The sequence below is a fragment of the Rattus norvegicus genome, chromosome 5 (assembly GCF_036323735.1).
Source record: "Rattus norvegicus strain BN/NHsdMcwi chromosome 5, GRCr8, whole genome shotgun sequence".
NCBI classification, from domain to species: Eukaryota; Metazoa; Chordata; class Mammalia; order Rodentia; family Muridae; genus Rattus; species Rattus norvegicus.
The window spans coordinates 102475165-102497112 of NC_086023.1; the positions used below are offsets into that span (position 1 = coordinate 102475165).

Sequence of the window (21948 nt, forward strand, 5' to 3'; positions counted from 1 at the left end):
TGGGGGTGGGGTTTAGAGTGGGATGGTACCAGCAAATAGAGAAGCATACAAAACTAGAGAGCAGAAGGTTGGCCTATTGGTCTTCTTACACAACAGAAGGATTTTCTACTATCTAGTTTTATAGAAACTTATTTCAACAAAACAAGTACATATTTTATCAAATAGTTCTGCAAATTTTGGTTATATGGAGAAAAACTATTCACTGTGCAATAAAACCTAACCTTAGGTGTTACGAAGACAAATGTGAAGAGAATACCCTTTAAAGGCATAGAAGAAATTGGCCTGGGGGTGTTGCTCAGTGAGTAGGGCATTTGCCTAGCATGCATGCATCTCCATGTAGTCCCCAGGACTAATAATTAATTAATTAATATACAATTATTTGATGCATACGTAATACTTTAAATACTTATTAATTGATTGTTTAATTAATTAAAGCTTCAGAGGTCAAATTGATGCCATAGAACGAAATGAGCTCTAGGGCACACATCCCCACTGTGTGTCTTTGTGTAAGACAAATGGTTATCAATAAAATCAGTTTTATTTTCTTCCTATATTATCATGTTTTTAATGTTTTCCTTTATGAGAATACTGTCTTCATATCTATAAATGAATTTGTTTTGTGACTTGTCAAAATGACTACATAGGAAGTTAAGGCTTAAAAAAAAAATGAAGCTCATTTCGATGGACAATCTTACAATGAAACTGACCTAAAAACAAAAATAAAGCCTTTGACACTGTGAGGGGACAATTCTAAAAAAATCTATCGGAAAGAAAAATATCAGCTATTTATTTAAATGGAGGTAAGGAGTCATTGGTAACGAAAGGGTTTATGACAAACCAACCAACCCAGACAATATGTGCTAGTGAAATACAAGCCGGTTTTGAATGTGACAACAAGATATAAAGAGCAAGGCCACCGTCGTGAAGCAAGAGGCTGGCTCCACTATTACGGCAAGCCTGGGTGATCACAGGTTCTTTCCATTCATAGCTATTTACACTACAACTAATATACACATGCTTAGCATGTGCCGAGCTCTACCGCAAGGACATTATAAGGAGTGTCTCTTTTAATCCCCTCAGTTACTAAGAGTTAGGTTCCAGGAGCCTCATTTAAGGTGAAGAAAGTGAGACATAAAGTCCAGAATCGGACGGCTGCTTAAGCATATGCACAAGCCCAAGTAACCTGGGTACCAGCATCCGTAACTATTAGCTACACGGAGAGAAACCTGAGCTTTGGAAAAGCTTCCCAGATGATTTGACTGATCAATTAGGCAAGATTCCCTCGAAGTCTCACTTCCAGGCCTCAACTAAAAAAATTCTGTGGTCTTGTTTCGTCACTTTCTAATCCTTTAGGGACTCACCAATTCTGTGGGTGGTGATGTTCACCATTAGCCTGGGTTTGTAAGGAGAAACACTAGTGGGAAGGCAGAGAGTAGTGTTGGAGGTCTTACCCACAGTCATCTCATACTGGCATAAATATGGGGTATGTCAACAGTGTCACGGTTTCCCCAGCTTCACAAATAAACTGTAGAATGTGAACACAGAGTAGCATGTGAAATAGTTCGTGAGTTTTGTTCACTTTTGATTGTCAGTTCTGTAGGAAAACACCCAGAAGAGGAATGTGAGGAAATTGAAGAAAGATGGAGCCTTTAGAACCATCCCCTCGGCCCCTGGTCCTAAGGTCTGAATGTGCACAAGTAACAGTCTGCTGCAGCCAGGACACTAGACTGCCTTGACTCTCTGTCCCTGCCTTACAGAACAGAGGCCTTGATGTCAAAGAGGAAAGGGGGACACTAGAAAAGGGAAGAGCTGAAAGTTCTAGAGAGGGGAAAGAGGAAGAAGGAGAGACGGAGAGAGACAGAGGATGGAAGAAGATGAAGGAGGAGGAGCTGGGTCATGTGACCTGAAGGAGCCACAGATAGCCAGGGATTCCATAGATGAGCAATGGAGCAGGGCAGGGAACTTCTGCCCAATCTAGGTGTGTGGCCTGTATTCATATCAACTGGGTTTTGTGTTCTTTGTGTGGTTGTTTTGGGGTTGGAGATTTGCCATTATAAATTTGGTTGGAAAGAACACACATGGTATGTACTCACTGATAAGTGGATATTAGCCCAAAGGCTTGGAATACCTAAGGAAAAAAAAATCACAGGTCATATGAAGCCCAAGAAGAAGGAAGTCCAAGGTGTGGATGCTTCAGTCCTTCTTAGAAGGGAGAACAAAATATTCACGGGAAGAAATGCAGGGACAAAGAGTGGAGCAGGGATTGAAGGAAAGGCCATCCAGAGACCGCCCCACCTGGGGATCCATCCCATATGCAGCCACCAAACCCAGTCACTATTGCTGATGCCAAGAAGTGCTTGCTGACAGGAGCCAGATATGGGTATCTCTTGAGAGGCTCTGCCCCAGCCTTTCTGATACAGATGAGGATGGTTGCAGCTAACCATGGGGCCCCCAATGGAGGAGTTAGAGAAAAGACTGAAGAAGCTGAAGGGGTTTGCAACCCCCATAGGAAGAACAACAATATAAACCAATCAGACGCCCCAGAACTCCCAGGGACTAAACCACCAACCAATGAGCACACATGGAGGGAACCGTGACTCCAACAGCATGTGTAGCAGAGGATGGCATTGTCCAGCATCAATAGGAGGAAAAGCCCTTGGTCCTAACAAGGCTCATTTCCCCAGTATAGGGTAATGCCAGGGTGTTGAAGTTGGAGTGGGTGGGTGGGAGTGGGAGCAGGAGCATCCTCATAAAAGCAGGGGGAGAGGTAAGGGGTATGGGAGAGGCAGGGGAAATGGGATAGCATCTGAAATGTAAAACATAAAATATCCAAGAAAAATAAAATAAACAAATAAATACATAAATAAATAAATCTGGTTGGTATATAACAAGTCTCTAGTGGTATCACTTTACAGGGCTAAGGGAATCTGAGCAAGCAGTAGCCAGTCTTTCTGCAGGCTAACCACAGAGGTGGATGACCTGAGAAGTCGAGTGGCTTGGCAGCAAGCTGGCCATGGGGGTTGGCGTCGGTGCCTTACTGGATTCTGCATAGATAGGGTGGTTTGTTTGTTTGTTTGTTTGTTTGTTTGTTTGTTTGTTAAAACTACAGGCTATATTTAGACAACTACAAGCCATTGGTTGTGCCCTCAGCAGCACAGGTCTTCTTCATAGACCCCAGCATGAGGACCCATATAGAATTACTTTCTTACAATGTACCAGGTAAGGACACCAACACACAGGTCAAACTCTACCTTGTAAATGGTTTTACTCCTTCTGTCTGTGAGATCCAACTGAATGGGGATGTAGTCAATGTTGGGTGAAGGGGGCTGCATGTGTTGGTAGTGAAACCCTGTCAGCAGGAAGTCCTCACAGCTCACTTTCAGACTTGTCACTTGCTTCGGTTCCAGAGTACAGCTTCCATCCGGACACTTCCGTTCTGCCCCTAGCTCTAGAATGCACAGCATTGCGTTAAGACAGCCGCTTGAACACAATGATCGTACAAACTCAAAATGCATTGTCCTGCCTTGGACACAGTCTCACTCTCTGCCCCAGGACACTTGCACAAGTACCTTCCAATTATTCTAGTTGGTGAACTAGATTGTTGAAAGGTCATAAACTCCTTTACTGAAAAAATACAAAAACAAAAATCGGTTGACCAGTTGTCTCATCAGGCTTCACCTACCAAAAGTAAGGCTGTGGAAAAAAAATATTTAAAGAGAGGTTCTGTGGTATTTGAATACCTCTGACAGATATGCCAGTGGCTCACTGTGGACATTCACAGCTCAGCCCCTGCTTCTGTTTACATTATACAACCTCATGTGAACTATCTACCCACAAAAGCCCACCTCCTTGCCCCTGGTGGGCAAATGCTCCCTTAGCCCTTCTCTGTCCCTTGAACAAGCCTGTTCTGACTCTTTGAACCCAAAGCCCATCTAAAAGACTCTGTCTCTCCCAGCCATATTTTTACTCTCACTTGGGACAGTGCTTAGGAACTCTTGTTTCCGTAATACATTAAACAGTTACTCTACTTCTTAACCCAATGGCTGTGATAACAAAATGGACCGATGTTCAGCCTTAGCTGTCTTTACCTATAAGCTTCTGCCCAAAACTTGAGGTAATACTATGGTTATTTCTAAATCTTCCTATGATTGCTAGAACACGACTGCTCAGATAGCAAGTGTTCAAAATGTACCGATTGTATGTCTAACACAGGGAGTGCTGTACAATACAGTAACTGAATGGATAGTACAAGGGGCATTTCAACCAACGTTCTAGATGTCAATTCCTGGCTGCTACTTACAGTCTTTACTAGAATACAACCCAATGATACGCAGTAAAGGGCACCCTACTGCCACCACTGTTGTCTGTCACTGTAATCGTAGATGGGAACTCATGAGCTCTCTAATGTGCCAGACCCGTGCTAAGCACACTGTGTCCTTACTCCCTCTTTACACAGCCTGTAGAATGGCTGTTCTCTTTCCCCATCTAACAGAGGCTTAAAACCATTGATAACTAAACTAATAAAGGGAAGCACAAACATCAAACTCAGGTGTTTCTGATTCTGATTCCAAACCCACAGCTTTAACTAATCTATCTTTTCCTTTTGTTTTTTAAATGTGTTTTTGGTTTCGCTTTAATTTTATTTGTTTTTTGGAAGTTAGTTTTCCCCCCTCCACCATGTAGACCTGATGATCAAATTCAGGCCATCAGAGGCTGGTGCCCCCACCAAGTGAACCATCCCACTAGCCGGTGTGTGTGTGTGTGTGTGTGTGTGTGTGTGTGTGTGTGTGTGTGTGTGTGTCCCCAAAAGAACGTGTGCCTCAGTGAGTTTGGAGGCCAGAGGACAATCTGGAGGGGTAGGCTCCTCCCTAAGAACACCATGTGGGTTACCTGTGTTGAACTCAGGTCAGGTAACAAGTGCTTTAACCCACTGAGTCATCTCATTAACCCTGTAGCTTGGAGTTTTCAACAAGCTAAAAACTTTTATTTGTTAAGCAGAACTCTTTGTCAGTATGAACAATGAGCATTTAGACGTTTTGTTCAGTTTTCGTAACCTAACCTACTGAGAGATACATACGTGACTCAGAGAAAAAGCTGTGTGGCTGGTCTCCACGCGGTCCCTCTGACTTCCGATTCACCACAACCAGCTTGCCATGGGCTGGCAGCTGAGTCTTCACGGGGTCTACTCTGATGGTGCAGTCCAGACTGGCTGTCCTATCATAATCAAACTGGAGCAGGTTCTTATCAATGGCTTGGGATAAGCCATAGAATTCAGTCACTTCCAACACGTTGCTGCTCAGGCGGATGATGTTACAGTCTGGTTCCACAAGAGAGACCCGCAAGAGGAAGGTTTCCATGAAAGTCTCTGTTTCAGTAAACCTGGAGAGGGAACAGGATAAAGGTCATGTTTACTGGTGTTCAGATTCTTCTGAGACTTGTACACTTATTGTAAAGATTGCCCTCATGAGCCGGATAATCCCACCTGAAACACTTTTTCCTGAAGTGTGAGCTCAAAGTCTGGGAGGTGAGAGCAGGGGTTTTGACAGCATACCCCAAGACCTTACCATGCTCCTTCCATTCAAACTCAGACAAAGGAAGCCTTTCAGGCAATCCTGGCTTTTTAATAAAACTCCCTGATCAGTTTTATGACCAGTTTGAGAACAGCCTGTGATACAGACTGCATTTGAGGCTAGCCTGGGCAACTTCACAAGACCCTATTTCAAAGAAAATCAAAACCAAAATAAAATGACAACAAAAATATTGTTGAATGGAATTTGACTCCATTTTCCTCCTCTACTTTTGGCCTCTCCCCGTTCCCATGGCTTCATCAACACTTTTGTGTCAATGGTCTTTTTGTTGTTGTTTTTTGCCACTCCCTCTTTACCCATCTCTCTTGCAAACCCTGCTCTCAAATTCACCATCCATCCAGTATCTAATGACTGCTGAGACCTCAGAGTCTCACTTCTAGTGCATCCGGAATTTAATAGCATAAAGGCTGGGTTGGGTTTCAACCTAGGGCTGAAGAAGTACTGAGTATCGCGATCTTTTGTCCCTCAGAAATGCCTGTTGGGATGTTCAGCTCCACACTTGCCATGTAAACTGAATGAACACTTGTTATTGCCATTAATGCTTGTGTTCTGGGGCATTTGCAGAGGCGACTGGAGATGTGTCATCATGCTGTCAAAGTGAGAAGAGTGATAAACGATGATTGTGCCCTGACAATACACCTCTGAACTGATGAGTTTGTAATGTGGTCCAGCTGGGCGGATAAGGCCTTCACAACAACATCATTAGAACCTGCAATAGGCATTGTCCATCCCCTCTCACCAACGAGGAAACTGAGGCACGGAACAGTCAGATAGTTTGACAAAGAAGCTGAAGAGGAGATTTGAGGAAAACGGACTGCTCCCTGGTCCCTTGCCTCTAGCCCTTTTGAATGCTCTATTGCAAATGTCCTCAAAACTAAGAGCATAACAGCTCCTGTAACCCTGCCTTGAACAGGTCCCTTCCCAGTCTTCCTAATGCTAGAAAGTCAAAGGGTCTGGAAGCTGATAGGACGCATCGGTTTTCCCAGCCTTTCCTGGCAAGCTCTTTGAACTTTATATGCTTTTGACTCGAAGGTTTGGAAAGATCAAACTCCCCTTCGTATTGTTGTTGTAGCTTCCTAGGGAATCCCTTGGTACCGTGCCACTATTTGAGCACAGTGTTTTTTTGTGACCTTTGTTTGGTGGTTGCAACCATGGTCATTCCCCAGTTGCCCCTCCTCTAGCTTCTGGCATCCACTAATCTACTTCCTATGTCCCTGGAACTGCCATTTATTTCATATAAATGGAACCATTTTTGTTTTGTTTTTTGGCTGGCTGGCTGCTTTCATTTGACACAGTGTTTTTAGGGTTAGTTCATGTTGCACACATCAAGACATCACTAGTTTTTGTGGCTGATCAATTAAATTCATTCAACATTTTATCGATTATGAATAAGGTTTCAGGGTTAGCATTTTGTGTAAGCTTCTGTATAAGCATAGGTTTTCCTCTTGTGTATATAGATGGGAGGTGTTTTATAGGATTATATTCTGAATCTATGCTTAATTTCATAGTTGATTTTAAACATACTTGTATTATTTAACATCTAGAAGTGGAAAATATTGTGCTTCCTCTAACTAAGCAGCTGGCAATCATACTGAAGGATTTCGTTCGATTTTGTAATTAATGTCTATTGTGTTCTCATAAGGAATTCGTATTTGTGACTTTCACCACAGTAATGGGTTGGACTGTCAAAGTTAAGTAGTGGGACATAGTAACAGAAACTTCTGCATAAGATGGGGGTGTGGGGGGACAACAGAATGAAGTTAGTAATCTATAGAAAGTCCCCAAGGAGGATGAGATGAAAGAATGGGGCTCTGTTGACTCCGCATGACAACATGTATTCATAGAAAATGCCCACTGAGTAAACAGCATAACTATCTGGCAGAAATAAAATAAAAGAAGTAATAAGAAAGGGTTCTCAGCCACTCACCTGTAAAGTCTAAGCTTCACAGAGTCTTCGTCCAGAATTGGGCATCCATTGTGAACATATTGTACTTCGTTGGGAAGAAAATGGCAATCAAAGACCTAGTTACAAGAAGAAAGAAATGTCTATGGGAAAACCAGGGCAAAGTTTTATTCCTCCAGCCTTATAGAACCTCCAAAAGCACTATGTGCTAGCTGGTGGTGGCGACACACATTTGCGCTCCCAGCACTTGGAACGCTGATGGAGGAAGATCTTCATGAATTCAAGCTCAACTTGGGCTACATGGTGAGTTCAAGACCAGTGTCAATGCAAAACAATCAAAGCCAAAACTTCTTAGAGGGAGAAAGAGATCTTTTATTCTGGAGCTCTTTTGAGTGATCATGGCTTAGTAACACAGATTCAGGTTATCTTAAATCCTATGTTCCTCCATGGAAGCAGTTTTATGGAGTTTTGTGGTTTTACAGAACAAAAAAAAGGCATTTCATCAAGACAAGTTTAAAATACATTGATGGTACTTCAGAGGGGCGGTTATAGCAAGATGGGGAAAGACTGCTTGGTTTTAGCTTCAGATGTTGTCTGATGACCGCCATAGCTTTGGGGCTGGTATAAGCCAGTGATCTGCTAAGGTAGCAGATTTCAAAAGATTTTTTTTCTTAGTCACAGGTTTCGAGTTCCCACAGGGAGGTGGGCAAGGAATGGCGATTTGATCTCTGGACCAACAACATTCCAACCCCTCCACATCACTGAAGCCTTAATTAGTCAGTCAGTCTTGGCAGACACAAATTCTTCCCAAGATTCCTGTTCACACCAGCCTGGGCTGTTTAGTGAGACTCTGTCTCAAAAAGAAAAGTGTGGAGAATGGAGGTGGGGGTGGGGAGTGTGTGTTCTATTAGTGATGTGGGTGCAACTATCTTTCTACCTTCTTTCTACCATATGCTACTCTCATTGTTTATAGTTGCGTCTGGTTGATGTCTAAGTTATAAGAATCCAAACAGGTCAAACAAACAAATTAATGAATGTTTCATCTCTAAATAACTAGATGTCTATAAACTATAATGCTTTATTAAAATCTGCTATTTATCAATAAGGATATTTATCCTTTTCTGGAGCTTATAGCAATTGAATTAAAGAGGCCTCTCTGGGTGTCTGGACAACACATTTACCACCCGCAAACACATTGTTCTGTGTGGTTTTGTTCTGTCTTTCTTTTTCCAAATAAAGTCTTTATGTTCAAAGATGGAGACACAGTGGTGTGTGCTGTTGAGTTGATGAGAGCCAAAGAGGATCTGCAGTTGTCACTCACACACTTGCAAATGACAATTTTGACAGTTATGGGGAAAATAAACCAATGGCGGATATGATTCAAAGACAATTTACTCTCTGTAAATACAGTTACAATTAACCTCATCATCTCATAAAAAATCATTAAAGAAATAGCTATTTTATATTAGGACCCTGGTTTTCTGTTTCATTGTGTTGATTTTTAAGACTTCTGCCCAAGTCATGATCCTCCCACTGCCCTCAGAAACGTCCTTGTGCGCATGCATGCATGCATCCATCCATCCATCCATGCAGCCATGCATTCATCCATCCATCCATCCATCCATGCATCCATCTATCCATCCATCCATCCATGCATCCATGCATCCATCCATGCATCCATCCATGCATCCATCCATGCATCCATCCATCCATCCATCCATGCATCCATCCATCCATCATCCATCCATCCATCCATCCATCATCCATCCATCCATCCATCCCATCCATGGGTCTGTGCCTCCATCATTCCATCCTATTACTGTGATGGTGTTCTTTGCACCTTTTCAGCCTCAAGGATTTCCAGACGACATAACCCACCCTGGGACAACATTCTCACCAGTAAGAATGAATTTCTCGTCGTCTTTTGAAATGACAAGCGGGTAGAAGATAAAGGGAAGCCCTTCCCATATCAGTGACAAATGGCCCCGGCAATGAAGAGACAATCTGCTTTGTTAAAAGAAACATCTGTTCTGTGTTTCCTAATATGTTTTCCTTTTATAAAAGGCGACAACCATGATTGACCATAAATTTACTAACTAAAACAAAAGAGAGCTAAATCCTTTTCTAATTACTGTCTAGCTTTGGTTTTTTCCACTTCAACTGCTTTTCAATTACAATTTATAATTAAATTGTCACACATTCCTGACTCATTACTCACTTTAATGACAATGAAGTGGTTCAAACTAGAGATGTTTTCTTAATGCCGTATTTCAGATTCAGAAGCAGCAAGCTCAGCACTAAACCAAGGTGATTTTTCCACCCGGAAAATGTTTTGCCTTGGTCCAGGTGTGGAGTGTGGAGGGTGGGGCAAGTCTTGTTCTGGAATCTGAGAGGGCACCCTGCCCTCGACCTGTCTAAAAGGCTATGCAGGAGACTATAGAGACAGAAGGCGCTCCCATGAACCCACCCAAGTGGCTTTCCAGATATGCAATGAGAATGAACCTGTTGGTTCTAAGACAAACTTCAGTAATGAAATGAAAACACTAATTGAACAGATGTTAAACAAAGCATTTCTGTGCAAATCCCACAAAACTGTTCATTACACAGCAGGGTGTTGCTAATACAATAGTCTTGCTAGAAATGGGTTCACATACGCCTAGCTCGAAGCTTACTGTTAAGCTCTATTAAGGAATAATGTTTATTTAGCTGTGTGTGTTGGGGGGTACATGTGCACTTATGCACTTAGCCATGCTCAATTCAAAAATTCATAATGAAGAAGTCCCTGGGAAAGGCTGGACCTCTCTCTAGCTCTAAAACAAGCATAAATTCTCCTCAAACCAGACTTTATCTGAGAATCTTAATTTTTTTTGCTGAAATTATCAGAATTTAAAATTAGGAAAAAACTGGAGAGAAATAATGTTTCTATAAACATATATACGACACACAGTAAGCCAGCAATGAAGCTTAGAGTTTTAATGGGCTACCAAGAAATAAATTCTTGAATGTACAGATCACATGTCCACTTGAGATGCTGTAAATCCTTTTCCTCTGTCACATTTACTCCTAGAAACACACACACATACATTCAGCACCACTTTGAACTTTTTTTCAAATAATCAGCAAACAGTAAATGCCATGAGCACTTGGAGGGATTCTGGAACAGTCTAAAACTTCCTAAGCTGGTTGGGTATTTGCTGTCTCTGTTGTATAATATCTTCCTAATAATTAGAATTTCGCCTTAAAATCAGAGATGACTTGGAGGTCTTAAGTCTGTGATAATCATATATATATATATACATATATATATGAGGCCACACACATATGCACACATATACCCACGCATACATGCATGCACACATTCATATATGTCATCATGCACACATGTGCACATGCACACACACACATATGTCATCATGATTTATCTTTAACATTCTGGGGTCTAGGTATGACCTAAAAATGTCTCAAAACTAATAGAACCCAATTAAAAAAGCAGCCTAGTAGCCTTGCTACCTTCTCTAAAGATATTCTCCTTGCAGTGAGAGACAGAATAGCCCTGTAAAGCTAGGCAGAGCATGCCCTCCCAGTGACCGCTCGCTACAGTCTCTCTGTCCCTGTCTCTCTCACTCTCTCAATATCCCTCTCTTTCTCAATCTCCCTCTTTTCCCACTTCTCTCTCTCTCTACCCTAAAATGAAAGACCAAGAAATGTGTGATTTTCTTACATCCTCAATTTTCTAACTGGATGAATTGCTACTCTCTAAGGTCAAGGCAGGTAAATTCTCTGCAATAAGAAGACACTGCAATGAAAGGTTTCCTGATAGTGGTGCTTTGTTAAGAAAACGTGTACACATCTGTGTGTGTTTAACCCTTACTTCCTGCGATATGTTAACATAATTCAGATCAAACCATGTTAGTGGCAGGCTTATTATCTGAATCCAGTCAAGATACTAAAAAAACAGGGCTGGCAAGATAATTCAGAGGGTAAAGGCATTTGCCACCAAGACCGATGACCTGTTCGCTCCGCACGGCTCAAGGAGTGAACCAACTTCTGAAAGTTGTTCTTTAGCCTCCCCAGGAATGCTGTGGCAAGCACAAGTCCAGACACAAAAAACAAATGTAATTTTAAAAGTATTCAAAATGTGTTTCACCTCTTTGAAAAAAGCAATAGTATATATACCATGCCTGTGTCTTTCAATGCCATAGTTTCAAATATGTTACATACTTGTAATGATGGCTTTTACCTATTCCCTTCCCACACTATACACACACACACACACACACACACACACACACACACACACACTAACAAAATGTGACCTACCTGTGGAATGAGTTTCCCAACCCTCTGGGTTATGGGTTCATTCATCACCACCTCCACTCTGCAAGCGTCCTTCTCTTTAGGGATGGCAAACCTCAGGTGATCTCCAGACAGGAAGGCAGAACTACCCTTCATCACCCTCAGGCCCCGGTTAATGCTGATGAAGGTGGCATTGGCTGGGTCCAGGTGTAGCATAAGCAGCTGGAGCAGCAAGAACAACAGAGCCTTGGGCCCAGTGCAGCCTGGAGAGTGCATGATGCCAGGGTCAGCTCTGTCCACCAGCAGCACAGTCTGTTCAACAGAGCAAGGTTTCTGTACTTCCTCCCCGAGTGTCAGCTCCAGGTCCAGGGGGCAAGACCAGGGGTCCCGATAGCATGTCCCAAGATCTTAACATGCCCCTTCCATTCAGACTCAGACAAGGAGGCCTTTTAGGCAGTCGGGGCTTTTTAATAAAACTCGCTGATCCTTCCTGACAACGCTGGCAAGATTAATGTGCCTCCCAAGCGCTTTCCTAATCCTGCAAACAGAAAAGGTTGGAGGAAAATGAGAGGGACCAAAGATTTGTGCAGCTATTTAAAGAACTGTTCCCAACAAAGAGATCTTTCAGATGGCCTATAATTTCAGCCAAATTAAAAGCAAATAAACGAACTTGACCTTCAGGCCCATCCAAAAGGCAAGGAAGCCATTTCATTACTCTGCCTGTAGTTGTTGCTTCCGGATGCTGTGAACCTCAACCGGGGATGTTAACTGTGTGGTCCTGCAGGATTCCCCGCCTGATTGCTAGAGCACAGAGGCAGGTCCTCCGAGCTCAGTTCAAGTGGTGTGCTCCTTGCTTTCCTTTCCCTACTTGCTAAGTGAGGGCCACACTCTAACTTGTGTCAGAAATCCGCTAGCATTAGTTATACATTGTTTTAGAGCAGGGGTAATTCAAAATCAGTAGAACCCAGATAAGAAGTATGTCTCACAGCTGGTCCAACGAACTTAGATGGGTGACGAGGTCACCTAAGAGACTCTTCAGTGGGAGCCCGTGGAAGTGGCTTTTTTCTAAACAGGCATTCAAGTATTGTTTAAACACAAAAGGAACTGTGAAGAAAGAGTGGTACAGTTCAAAGTGTGAGGCTCACAGCACCGTATGAGGACACATTGTACTCTCATTTGTAAGGTTTGTTCTGCATAATGTACCTGATTAACTCAGATAGAGTTGTTTTTCTTTCTATAATAGCATGGGTTTTTTTTTTTTTCTGTTCTGTAAGAACTGAGAAGCCTTTAAAACAAATGCATTACAACATATCTCTAAATCCAGGGTACATTTAGATGACCAGTGGCTGTGTTCTATGCCCATGGAAAAGCTTCACACCAAACCAAGGGCATGATGGTTTAGTGGTAGAGCTCTTGCTTCATAAATTCAATCTTTTCCTACAGAGGAACTAGAGAATAACTACGTGAACATGAAAGAAGTGTCAGTGGGTGTACACACAAATGCCCATGACACTTCTTCCCTCCGTATCGCTCCCAGCCCTGCACGCTCGCCACACAGGCTCATACCCTCCACAGCCACTCCCAGACCCCCGAGGAGCAAGCACAGCAGCTAGTGGCAGCCAAGGCTTTGGTGAGCACCTCAAGGAAGTAAAAATAAGTATTACTTTGCAGACATAGATGCAACGGCCATGAAGTTTAGGTCAACTCCTGTGACAGCAAAAAAAACCTCCTTATAAAAACTTAGAACACTTTGACAAGTAGTTTTCTTATAATCTGTGAGAGAAGTCTGAAGAAACATAACCAACGGTGGAAAAACTCAGCCTGTTACAATGTTACAGATGGCGAACGGAAAGGATGTCAGCGCACAGCAAGGAAGCTGGGAAAAGCATGGGGGCTGGTAGAAGCGTGGGCAATAATACCTCATGTATGCAGAGTTACTGAAGAGCAGGATGAAAGCCCCATCCTCATCTTGGGACAGGATTTGCTAAGAGAAAGCTGGACACCGCACCATTTCTCCAAACAGCAGGCTTTTTTTTCCCTTTCTTTCTTTTTACCACAGATGCTTCAGTGAAATGGTTTCCAGGCATTGGTTTCATTAGATCACATCTTTGACTGATAAAGTGTTTGTGTTGATTTTACAAATGCCTTGTAGGGTCCACCTCTGATATATTAAAGAGGACTCTGTCCCACATCATTGTTTGAAACCTTTCACAGATGGCATCTGTCCTGCGTCACCTGAGGGGGTGTAAGCTTTACAGATTGGCCTGTTTCTAACGATGTCAGTCCTAAAATAAAGCTGTTCACAGACTCCCACTGACCATGCTGTCCACACTCGAGCTGAATTGGCTTATTTGTGTAAAAAATGCAAATTTGGTTGTGGAATTTTTCACAACAAAGTCAAATCGTTTATATCATTTCCATTTGTCCTCCAAGATCTCAGAAAAGAAAACCATTCAGATAGAGAAGTGAGGGGTAGAGGAGAAAACTACTCTCAGGGATTTGGGTTAGTTTAGTCAACACATAAAAGCTTCAAGGGCTTCCCCACCCAGCATTCCTACTCATCCCCTTTCATTGCCTCTTTCTACACAACCCTGTATTTAAACACACACACACACACACACACACACACACACACACACACACACACACTTAAATGTATTTGCACATATGTAGGCATGTGTGTGGTGTGTAGTCTGAGCACACCCTGTGGGGCTTGGTTCTGTCCTTCCACCATGGAGTTCCTTGGGTCAAACTTAGGTCCTCAGGCTAGCCTTTCTCTCTGAGCCGTCTCATCAGCCCCCACCTGATGATGTAATGTTGGACAATACCATTCATTCCTTGGGCCTGTTTGTGTCTTTCCTCTATCCCCAGTGATATTTCTTGGAACTGAATACCATTTACCATGCTAATGAGTCGCCCCCCCACCCCAGTCCTTACCCTCAGCGTCATCATCCCCACCTAAGTGTGTAGCGAGCATCTCCTTCCCCAAGTAGTTATATGAGCTCCTGGTTGCCCCTGTTCTGGCTAAGTTGATTAATGGCAACTCCAACTTTTTTTGTTTTGTTTTGTTTTGTTTTTGTTTTTGTTTTTGTTTTCTTTTTTTTCAGAGCTGGGGACCGAACCCAGGGCCTTGTGCTTGCTAGGCAAGCGCTCTACCACTGAGCTAAATCCCCAACCCCCAACTCCAACTTTTTGACTGCTTCCGTTTCGCATCACTCTTAATATCCAGGCAAAAGCCTGCTGGTTCCGGTTTGTTTTTTCTGCTCGACAGGTCCCAGGGCAAAAGTGATAATTCTAGCCTTCCGGTATCTGAAAGGCCATTCCCTTGAGTGCCAGAAGAAACCTGTGACATTTCGGCTAACAAGTGATGGGCGATTGAGTATGTGACCTGTTACCGAAGACTGTCTCAACCAAAGCATCAGACTCCCTGGCTGACCTTGAAGCACCAAGCCTGTGTGAGTTCTTCTACCACAAGGAAATAAATTCTTCAGACAATCAGAATAAGTATCAGTGGATTTGCTTAAGTCAGTCTCCCCACTCGAGTGGAGCCCAGTGAGCTGAACCCACAGCAGAGAAGCCAGCGAAACCACTAGTGGACCCCAGACGAGTAGAAACTGGGACAGCTTCAATGGTTACAGTAATTTGTTCAGAGAAAGTCATTAGTCTTTCTTTAAACTACACCCAGAAGCCAAGCACTGCTTCCGGCTTTCAATGCTTCAGCCTTGTCCAGTCTCCATCTGCTCTGCGAAACAGGGCAATAGCTTCCTGTGCAAGCCTCCCCTTTGAACATGTCTCCGTATCATGGCTGAGATTCCTAGAAAACGTTGTCCATGCCATGCAACTTCTCTGCTCAAACTGTCCCATGGTTTCGCATCCTGAATAAAAGCAGAACACTTGCTATTCCTACTGACCTCTGCCTTTTCAGGCCCATGCTCTCTTTACTGCTCTGCAACTCCAAGAGTCACCCTGGTGCCTTTGCCTTTACTCAATGAATAAGATGAGTCTCTCTTCTTTCTCTCCCACAAAAGCTTCCCCGATTGTTGGTTCCTCTGTAGTGAATACCACCCCCACCCACTCACCCTCACCCCTACAAGCCCCCTGTCTCCCTCCTCATTCTCAAGCTTTCTGTCAAACATCAAAATTGCAATGTGGCTACACTTGATTGTTTCATAAAAGGGTCACCCTGCACTGTTTCTCTGATTTTTTTTAACCTTAGAACTAATCCTAACCAATCCACCCACTTGTATGTTAGTTCTTGTCATTTCCTTCATAAAAAGATGAATTTTTAAAAATTATTTATAGATGTGTCCCAGTACCTAGAACAAAATACGATACATCCATAACTGTATCTTAGATGAGTGATTAAGTTGGAGAAACAATTTCCTATATTTATTCATACAGACTATAGTTTAATCGGTAAAAATGCTATAAACTTTTTTCTAACTGTGGTGGAACATGCCTTTAATGCTCGAATTCAGGTGGCAAAAGCAGGTAGAACTCTGATTTCAAGGACAACCTGGTCTAAAAAGTGAGACATTGTTCAAAAGAGAGATATTATCAACCATAGGCCAAGATGCCAAGTGGGCTTGCTAATTTTTTTTTTTTTTGTCAACCTGACACAAGCTAGAGTCATTTGAAGAGAGGGACTCTCAGTTGAGAACATGCCCCCGTCAGATTGGCCTCTAGGTAAGGGTAAGTCTTGCCTGACATTTCCTTAATTAATGATTGACGTGGGAGGGCACAACTCACTGTGGGTGGTGCCGTCCCCAGGCAGGTGGTCCTGGGTCCTAGAAGAAAACAGGCTGAGCAAGCCAGAGGGAGAAAGCCAGTAAGCAGCACTCCTCCACGGAGTTCCTGACTTGAGTTTCTGCCCTGACTTCCTTGGATGGTAAACTACAAACTGCAAGATGAAACAAACCCTTTCCTCCCCAAATTACTTCTGGTCAGGGTGAGTTATCAGTGATAGAAACCCCAAGACACCAAGTAAATTCAGCTACCAAAAGTTATCAGAAAAGGTCAGATGGACTTGGGATCAACTACACACCTACAGCACTGGGACCTTTGGATAAGTAACTGCACATCCGAACCAGCCTTTCCCTGTCAGTTCCTCGTGCAAATATATGAACAACTGTAGATCTCTCTATCCTGTGATCCCTAAGCAAATTGGAAATCTTTCCCCAGAGATCAAAGCAGCTAGAGGCAGCACTCCTACAGTGGTGAAGGTCCAATGCCAATGCCATCATGGAGGTGGCTGAACAGAGTCTACCCGCTCATACCATGGACCTCAGTGTGGCCATGCACAGTAAAAAGCTGCGTGTCTCTAGCTTCGTACTAAGAAAGCTTTCTTAGGCTCTGTTTTATAGCTTGCTGTCTATTCTGTGATAAGCACCGTGACAAACGCAACTCGGGGAGGAGAGGGTTTGCTTGGCTTACATTCTCAATCTCAGTCAGACTGTCATCAGAGGAAGTCAAGGCAGGAACGGAAGCTCAGCAGTGTCGCTTACTGGCTTGCTACCCCTGGTTTGTCCAGTTTGCTTTCATATTCCTCTCAGGACCACACTGCACTTGGCCTCCCACATCATCGGCAATCATGAAAATGAACCCACACACTTGCCACTAGCCAATCTGATGGAGCCATTTTTCTCAATTGATGTTCCCCCAGCACAGGGGTGTTGCCGTATTTTACAAATATGTTTTGGATATCACTACATTTTGGCTGGCAGTGCCTTAATAAGAAAAGCCAGATAGGCCAAAGTAAAATAAAACCACTCATAGAAAGCCAAATAAACTGCTCTATGAAGTATTTTAAGATACTACAGAAAACACTTCCTTCGTTTCTCTTATGATAACTTACTAGGATGTGCTCAGTATCTATCTGTGACGAGACTGTCATTTGTGGCTTGGGAAGTTACAGGTCTCCCAGCAGCTCCAACAATTACTGCAAACCCAGGAGGTGGGCCATCCCTGAAGCAGAATTAGTGCAGGTCTCAGACCTCATCAGAGAAGATGTGTGTGTGTGTGTGTGTGTGTGTGTGTGTGTGTGTATGTGTGTGTGTGTGTGTCAGTTTGCTTCACACTACCAACACTATCTTCTTCTATAGAAATAGAAACTTTAGATAGGTACATGGCCATTAGAACATAGACTGTCTTGCAGCTAGATTTGTGACTGAATTCTAGTCAATAGGCTAAAAGAAGTGTCACTAGGTATCCTGAGAGGCTTTCTTTAAGAGGTCCTATCATAATTTGAAACTTGGGTAGGAAGGTCTTGCAGGTTGAAGCTGTCATCAAGAAAAGTCAGGGCAGGAACCTAGAGGCAGGAGCTGAAGCAGAATCAGGAGGAACACTGCTTACTGCCTTCTTTTCCTGGCTTGTTCAAATACGTTTCTCATACTGTCCAGACTCCCCTGACCACAGTGTGCTGGGCCCTTCGACATTAATAATAATAATAATAATAATAATAATAATAATGCCCGCGGACATGCTCACAGGCCTGTCTGATGGAGGCAATTCCTTATTTGAGATTTCCTCTTCCCAGGCATCTCTGAGTTACATCAACTCAACAGCTGAAGCTAACTATAACAATCCCTTGTCATTTTTCTTCCTGCCTCCTTCTCACCTGTTGGCGAGACTTGGGCAGATTTTTAAGGACACGATGCCCCAGTCTGGCAGAACTGATGACCCCTGGGGCATCTACAAAGCAGTCACCACACCACACCATCTTCCCAAAATTTTATAAGACAAGAATATAAACTTCCTGGCTTGTTGGTATTATTTTTGCCTTTTGTTGTTACTTAAGATTGACTTTTACACAGTAATCATGACATTCTTTAAGTTCTTAATCTTAACAGGAAAACTCAGATAAAATTATAACTTCTTACCTAAAGCCTGTCTTAGATAGGGGTTTATTTCTGTGAAGAGACACTACAACCACCATAGCAACTCTTATACACATTTAATTGGGGTTGGTTTACAGTTCACGGTTTAGTCGACTGTCCTCATGACAGGAACCATGATGGCATACAGGAGACATGGTGCTGGAGTTCTACTTCTGAACCCACAGCAGCAGGAAGTAACAGTGACAGACTTCTTCCAACAAGACCACACCTACTCCAACAAGGCCACACCTACTCCAACAAGGCCACACCTACTCCAACAAGGCCACACCTACTCCAACAAGGCCACACCTACTCCAACAAGGCCACACCTACTCCAACAAGGCCACACCTACTCCAACAAGGCCACACCTACTCCAACAAGGCCACACCTACTCCAACAAGGCCACACCTACTCCAACAAGGCCACACCTACTCCAACAAGGCCACACCTACTCCAACAAGGCCACACCTACTCAAACAAGGCCACACCTACTCAAACAAGGCCACACCTACTCCAACAAGGCCACACCTCCTAATAGTGTTGTTCCAGTTGGGCCATTTTTATTCAAAAAAAACCATAGAACCTGAGGTCAGTGGCTCATTCTCCAACTATATCATAGTGGGTCCTTAAATGGACAATAAGGTCCAATCTAAGTCCTAATGTCCATCTCATAAGAAGAAACAAAGGAAAGAGAAAACTGATCTCATTCCTGAAGCTCCTTTGCTAATGTCATGGAAGGATCAGAAGGTCTGGATTCTAAACCTGACTCAGCTTCCTCTTTTGAAAATGGGATCATCCGCTCTTGTTTCCCCATGAGACCAAATGACAGCTGGCATGAAAGAACATTGGTCATCAACCCACATGAATATGTTATCAATTATCCTAGTTTGCTTCCTACTCCTGTGACAAACACCATGGCATGACCAAAAGCAACTTGGGAAGGAAAAGGTTTATTTCAATTACAGTTTACATCCATCAAGTACGGAAGTTAGGGCAGTAACCTGGAGGCAGGACTGCCTACCCATGGGTGGACCCATCCACAGTGAGCTGGGCTCTCTCACATCAATTATTAAACAAGAAAATGCCCCATAGCCTTGCCAATCTGATGGAGGCATTTTCCTTAATTGAGATATCATCTTCCCAGATGATCCCAAGTTGTGACAAAAATAAAAACAAACACGTCAATACAATATGTATGAGCAGAATCAGAGAGTTACTCTTTTTCAGGAAAGCAAAGTGGAAGGGGTAAAGTCAATAAATGCCAGGAATGTTTCTATTTCTCCCTTATAGTCTTAAAGTAGAATGCGGAATAAGCAACTGAATTACAGCATTTTAAAATCAAACAGAGGCTATGCCATTGAAAGGCTAAAGAGATCCTAAGAGTAACAACTTACAAATTCAACAAGAAAGAAAAAGCATCCTTCCATCAACAGCACCTATGAGTTGGCTGCAGAACCAGGAGCTAGAGAAACATATGGATGCTTTTGTGTTTTATTTAGAGTTTAGTTAAATATTAAAATATGGAAAACACTCCCTGTTTGTTTGGTTTGGTTTTTCTTCCACTTCAAGACAGGGCAAAATGGAGAAGGGAAAAGAAACAGGACTAAAAAGAGAAACAGAAAAATAGCAAAGACTCTCAGAGAGTGAGATTCCATGAAGATGAGGGCCTTTCATCTCCCAGGACAATGTGATGGTGATCGTCTTCTCTCTGATTCATCTAACGGCCACCAGTATTACTTACCAACACTCTCATGGGAAGCCTAACACCTCTTGAGAATTTAGTTTTCTTGGTCTCAACATAGGGCAAAGTAAGCTTCTCAGCATGGGTACCCACGGATCAGAGTTACTGGGGTCCCTTGAAGGTTGAAGTAGAAAGAGCACCAGGCTAGATCCCTCATGGGAGCTTAGAGCATGGCTCTGAGCCACACCAGTCCCAACTCTGTTTTTGCAATAGAAGCAAATCCCGTCAGCTTGTTTTCAAGGTTCAGCTGTTGCACAGATTTCCAACTCCTCCCGTCTTGCCTGCGAGCCAGCTCTGCTGTCCCTGACCATTCCTACCATCGCTTGTCCTTCATGTGAAAATCACATGTTCTAAATATTCCTATACAAGCTGGTTCCGATGTGTGAAAATGTTCTGAAAGTGTAAAATCACCCCATGTCGGACTCTTTCTTATAAAAATCCACAAGGGTTTCTCTATCTAAATTTTCTTTCTCGTAAGCTATCCTGAACAGAAGAAAGTAATTTAGTATCATTCCGTTGATAGGGAAGACATGTGTACTTATTGTATTTCTCTCCTAATTGTGTGTGGCTGAGCCCTAAGAGCCGGTATTCTCTGTGTTGATGTAAACTCTTCTGCAATCACTTTGCCACATCAAGAACAACAGAGGATCCCTGAGCCCTGCAGCTTCTCATTGAGATGGAAATTCTCAGCAGCCAATACCGAGGATGCTCCTGTCCGGATTTTACAGTGGTAGTTATATAAAGCTTGGCAACCAACAGACCTCCTCTGCCTGGCCCCAGCACAGACGCCAAACCATCCATTACCTACCTATCCCATGGCCTGGTGAGAGGTAATTTGGTTTATATCTGCAGAATTTGTATTTAGTCTACCATTCGTCTCAGCAGCATGCCACATAGTTATTATGTCTTGATTGAAGGTGATAAGTGGTTCCTTTTATCCTCCATGTGGGTGAGGCTGCCTGACTCGCAGCTTTATCGATGGTGAACCTATCATCTGTCCATATCTATCATCTACTATTATCTATTTGCCTATTATATGTCTGTTTGCTTACTTTGATTTAGAGTTTCATGATGCTGCATAGCCTATCTTCAAACACACAGTGAGCATCTGCCTCAACTTCTCAACTACTGAGATTAGGACCATGTAACACCATGTAACACCATACACCACTATGAGCCACCAAGCACCGCCATGAGCCACCATGCACCACCATGGGCCACCATGCACCACCATGGGCCACCAAGCACCGCCATGGGCCACCATGCACCACCATGGGCCACCAAGCACCGCCATGGGCCACCATGCACCACCATGGGCCACCATGCACCACCATGGGCCACCATGCTGGCTCCGACTTACATCTCAGTTGTAACATGTGCCCTAAGAGCCCCTACAGAAGAAAATAAACCAATTAAAAAGTAGAATTTTGTATAAAAAAATACCCAGCTCATAATCAGCCCAACCCACCAACCCAAACATCCAGATCCTTGATAAGAACGGGAAAGCAGTCAACCCAACCTTTCTACTCTTTTCCACATTAAAA

At 43.2% G+C, this 21948-nt stretch overlaps 1 protein-coding gene across 2 annotated transcripts in view; it reads right to left on the minus strand.

Moving 5' to 3' along the window:
* The window catches only part of Frem1 (Fras1 related extracellular matrix 1), a 148264-nt gene that overhangs the window by 107964 nt on the left and 18352 nt on the right, over positions 1-21948 (minus strand). For both annotated transcript variants that reach the window (NM_001411535.1, XM_039109508.2), the window contains exons 2-5: positions 11812-12325; positions 7516-7610; positions 5078-5379; positions 3252-3448 (exon numbers count right to left, since the gene is read on the minus strand). In NM_001411535.1, coding sequence (NP_001398464.1) covers positions 3252-3448; positions 5078-5379; positions 7516-7610; positions 11812-12063 — 846 coding nt within the window. In that variant the 5' untranslated portion in view covers positions 12064-12325. The remainder of the gene's footprint in view (positions 1-3251; positions 3449-5077; positions 5380-7515; positions 7611-11811; positions 12326-21948) is intronic.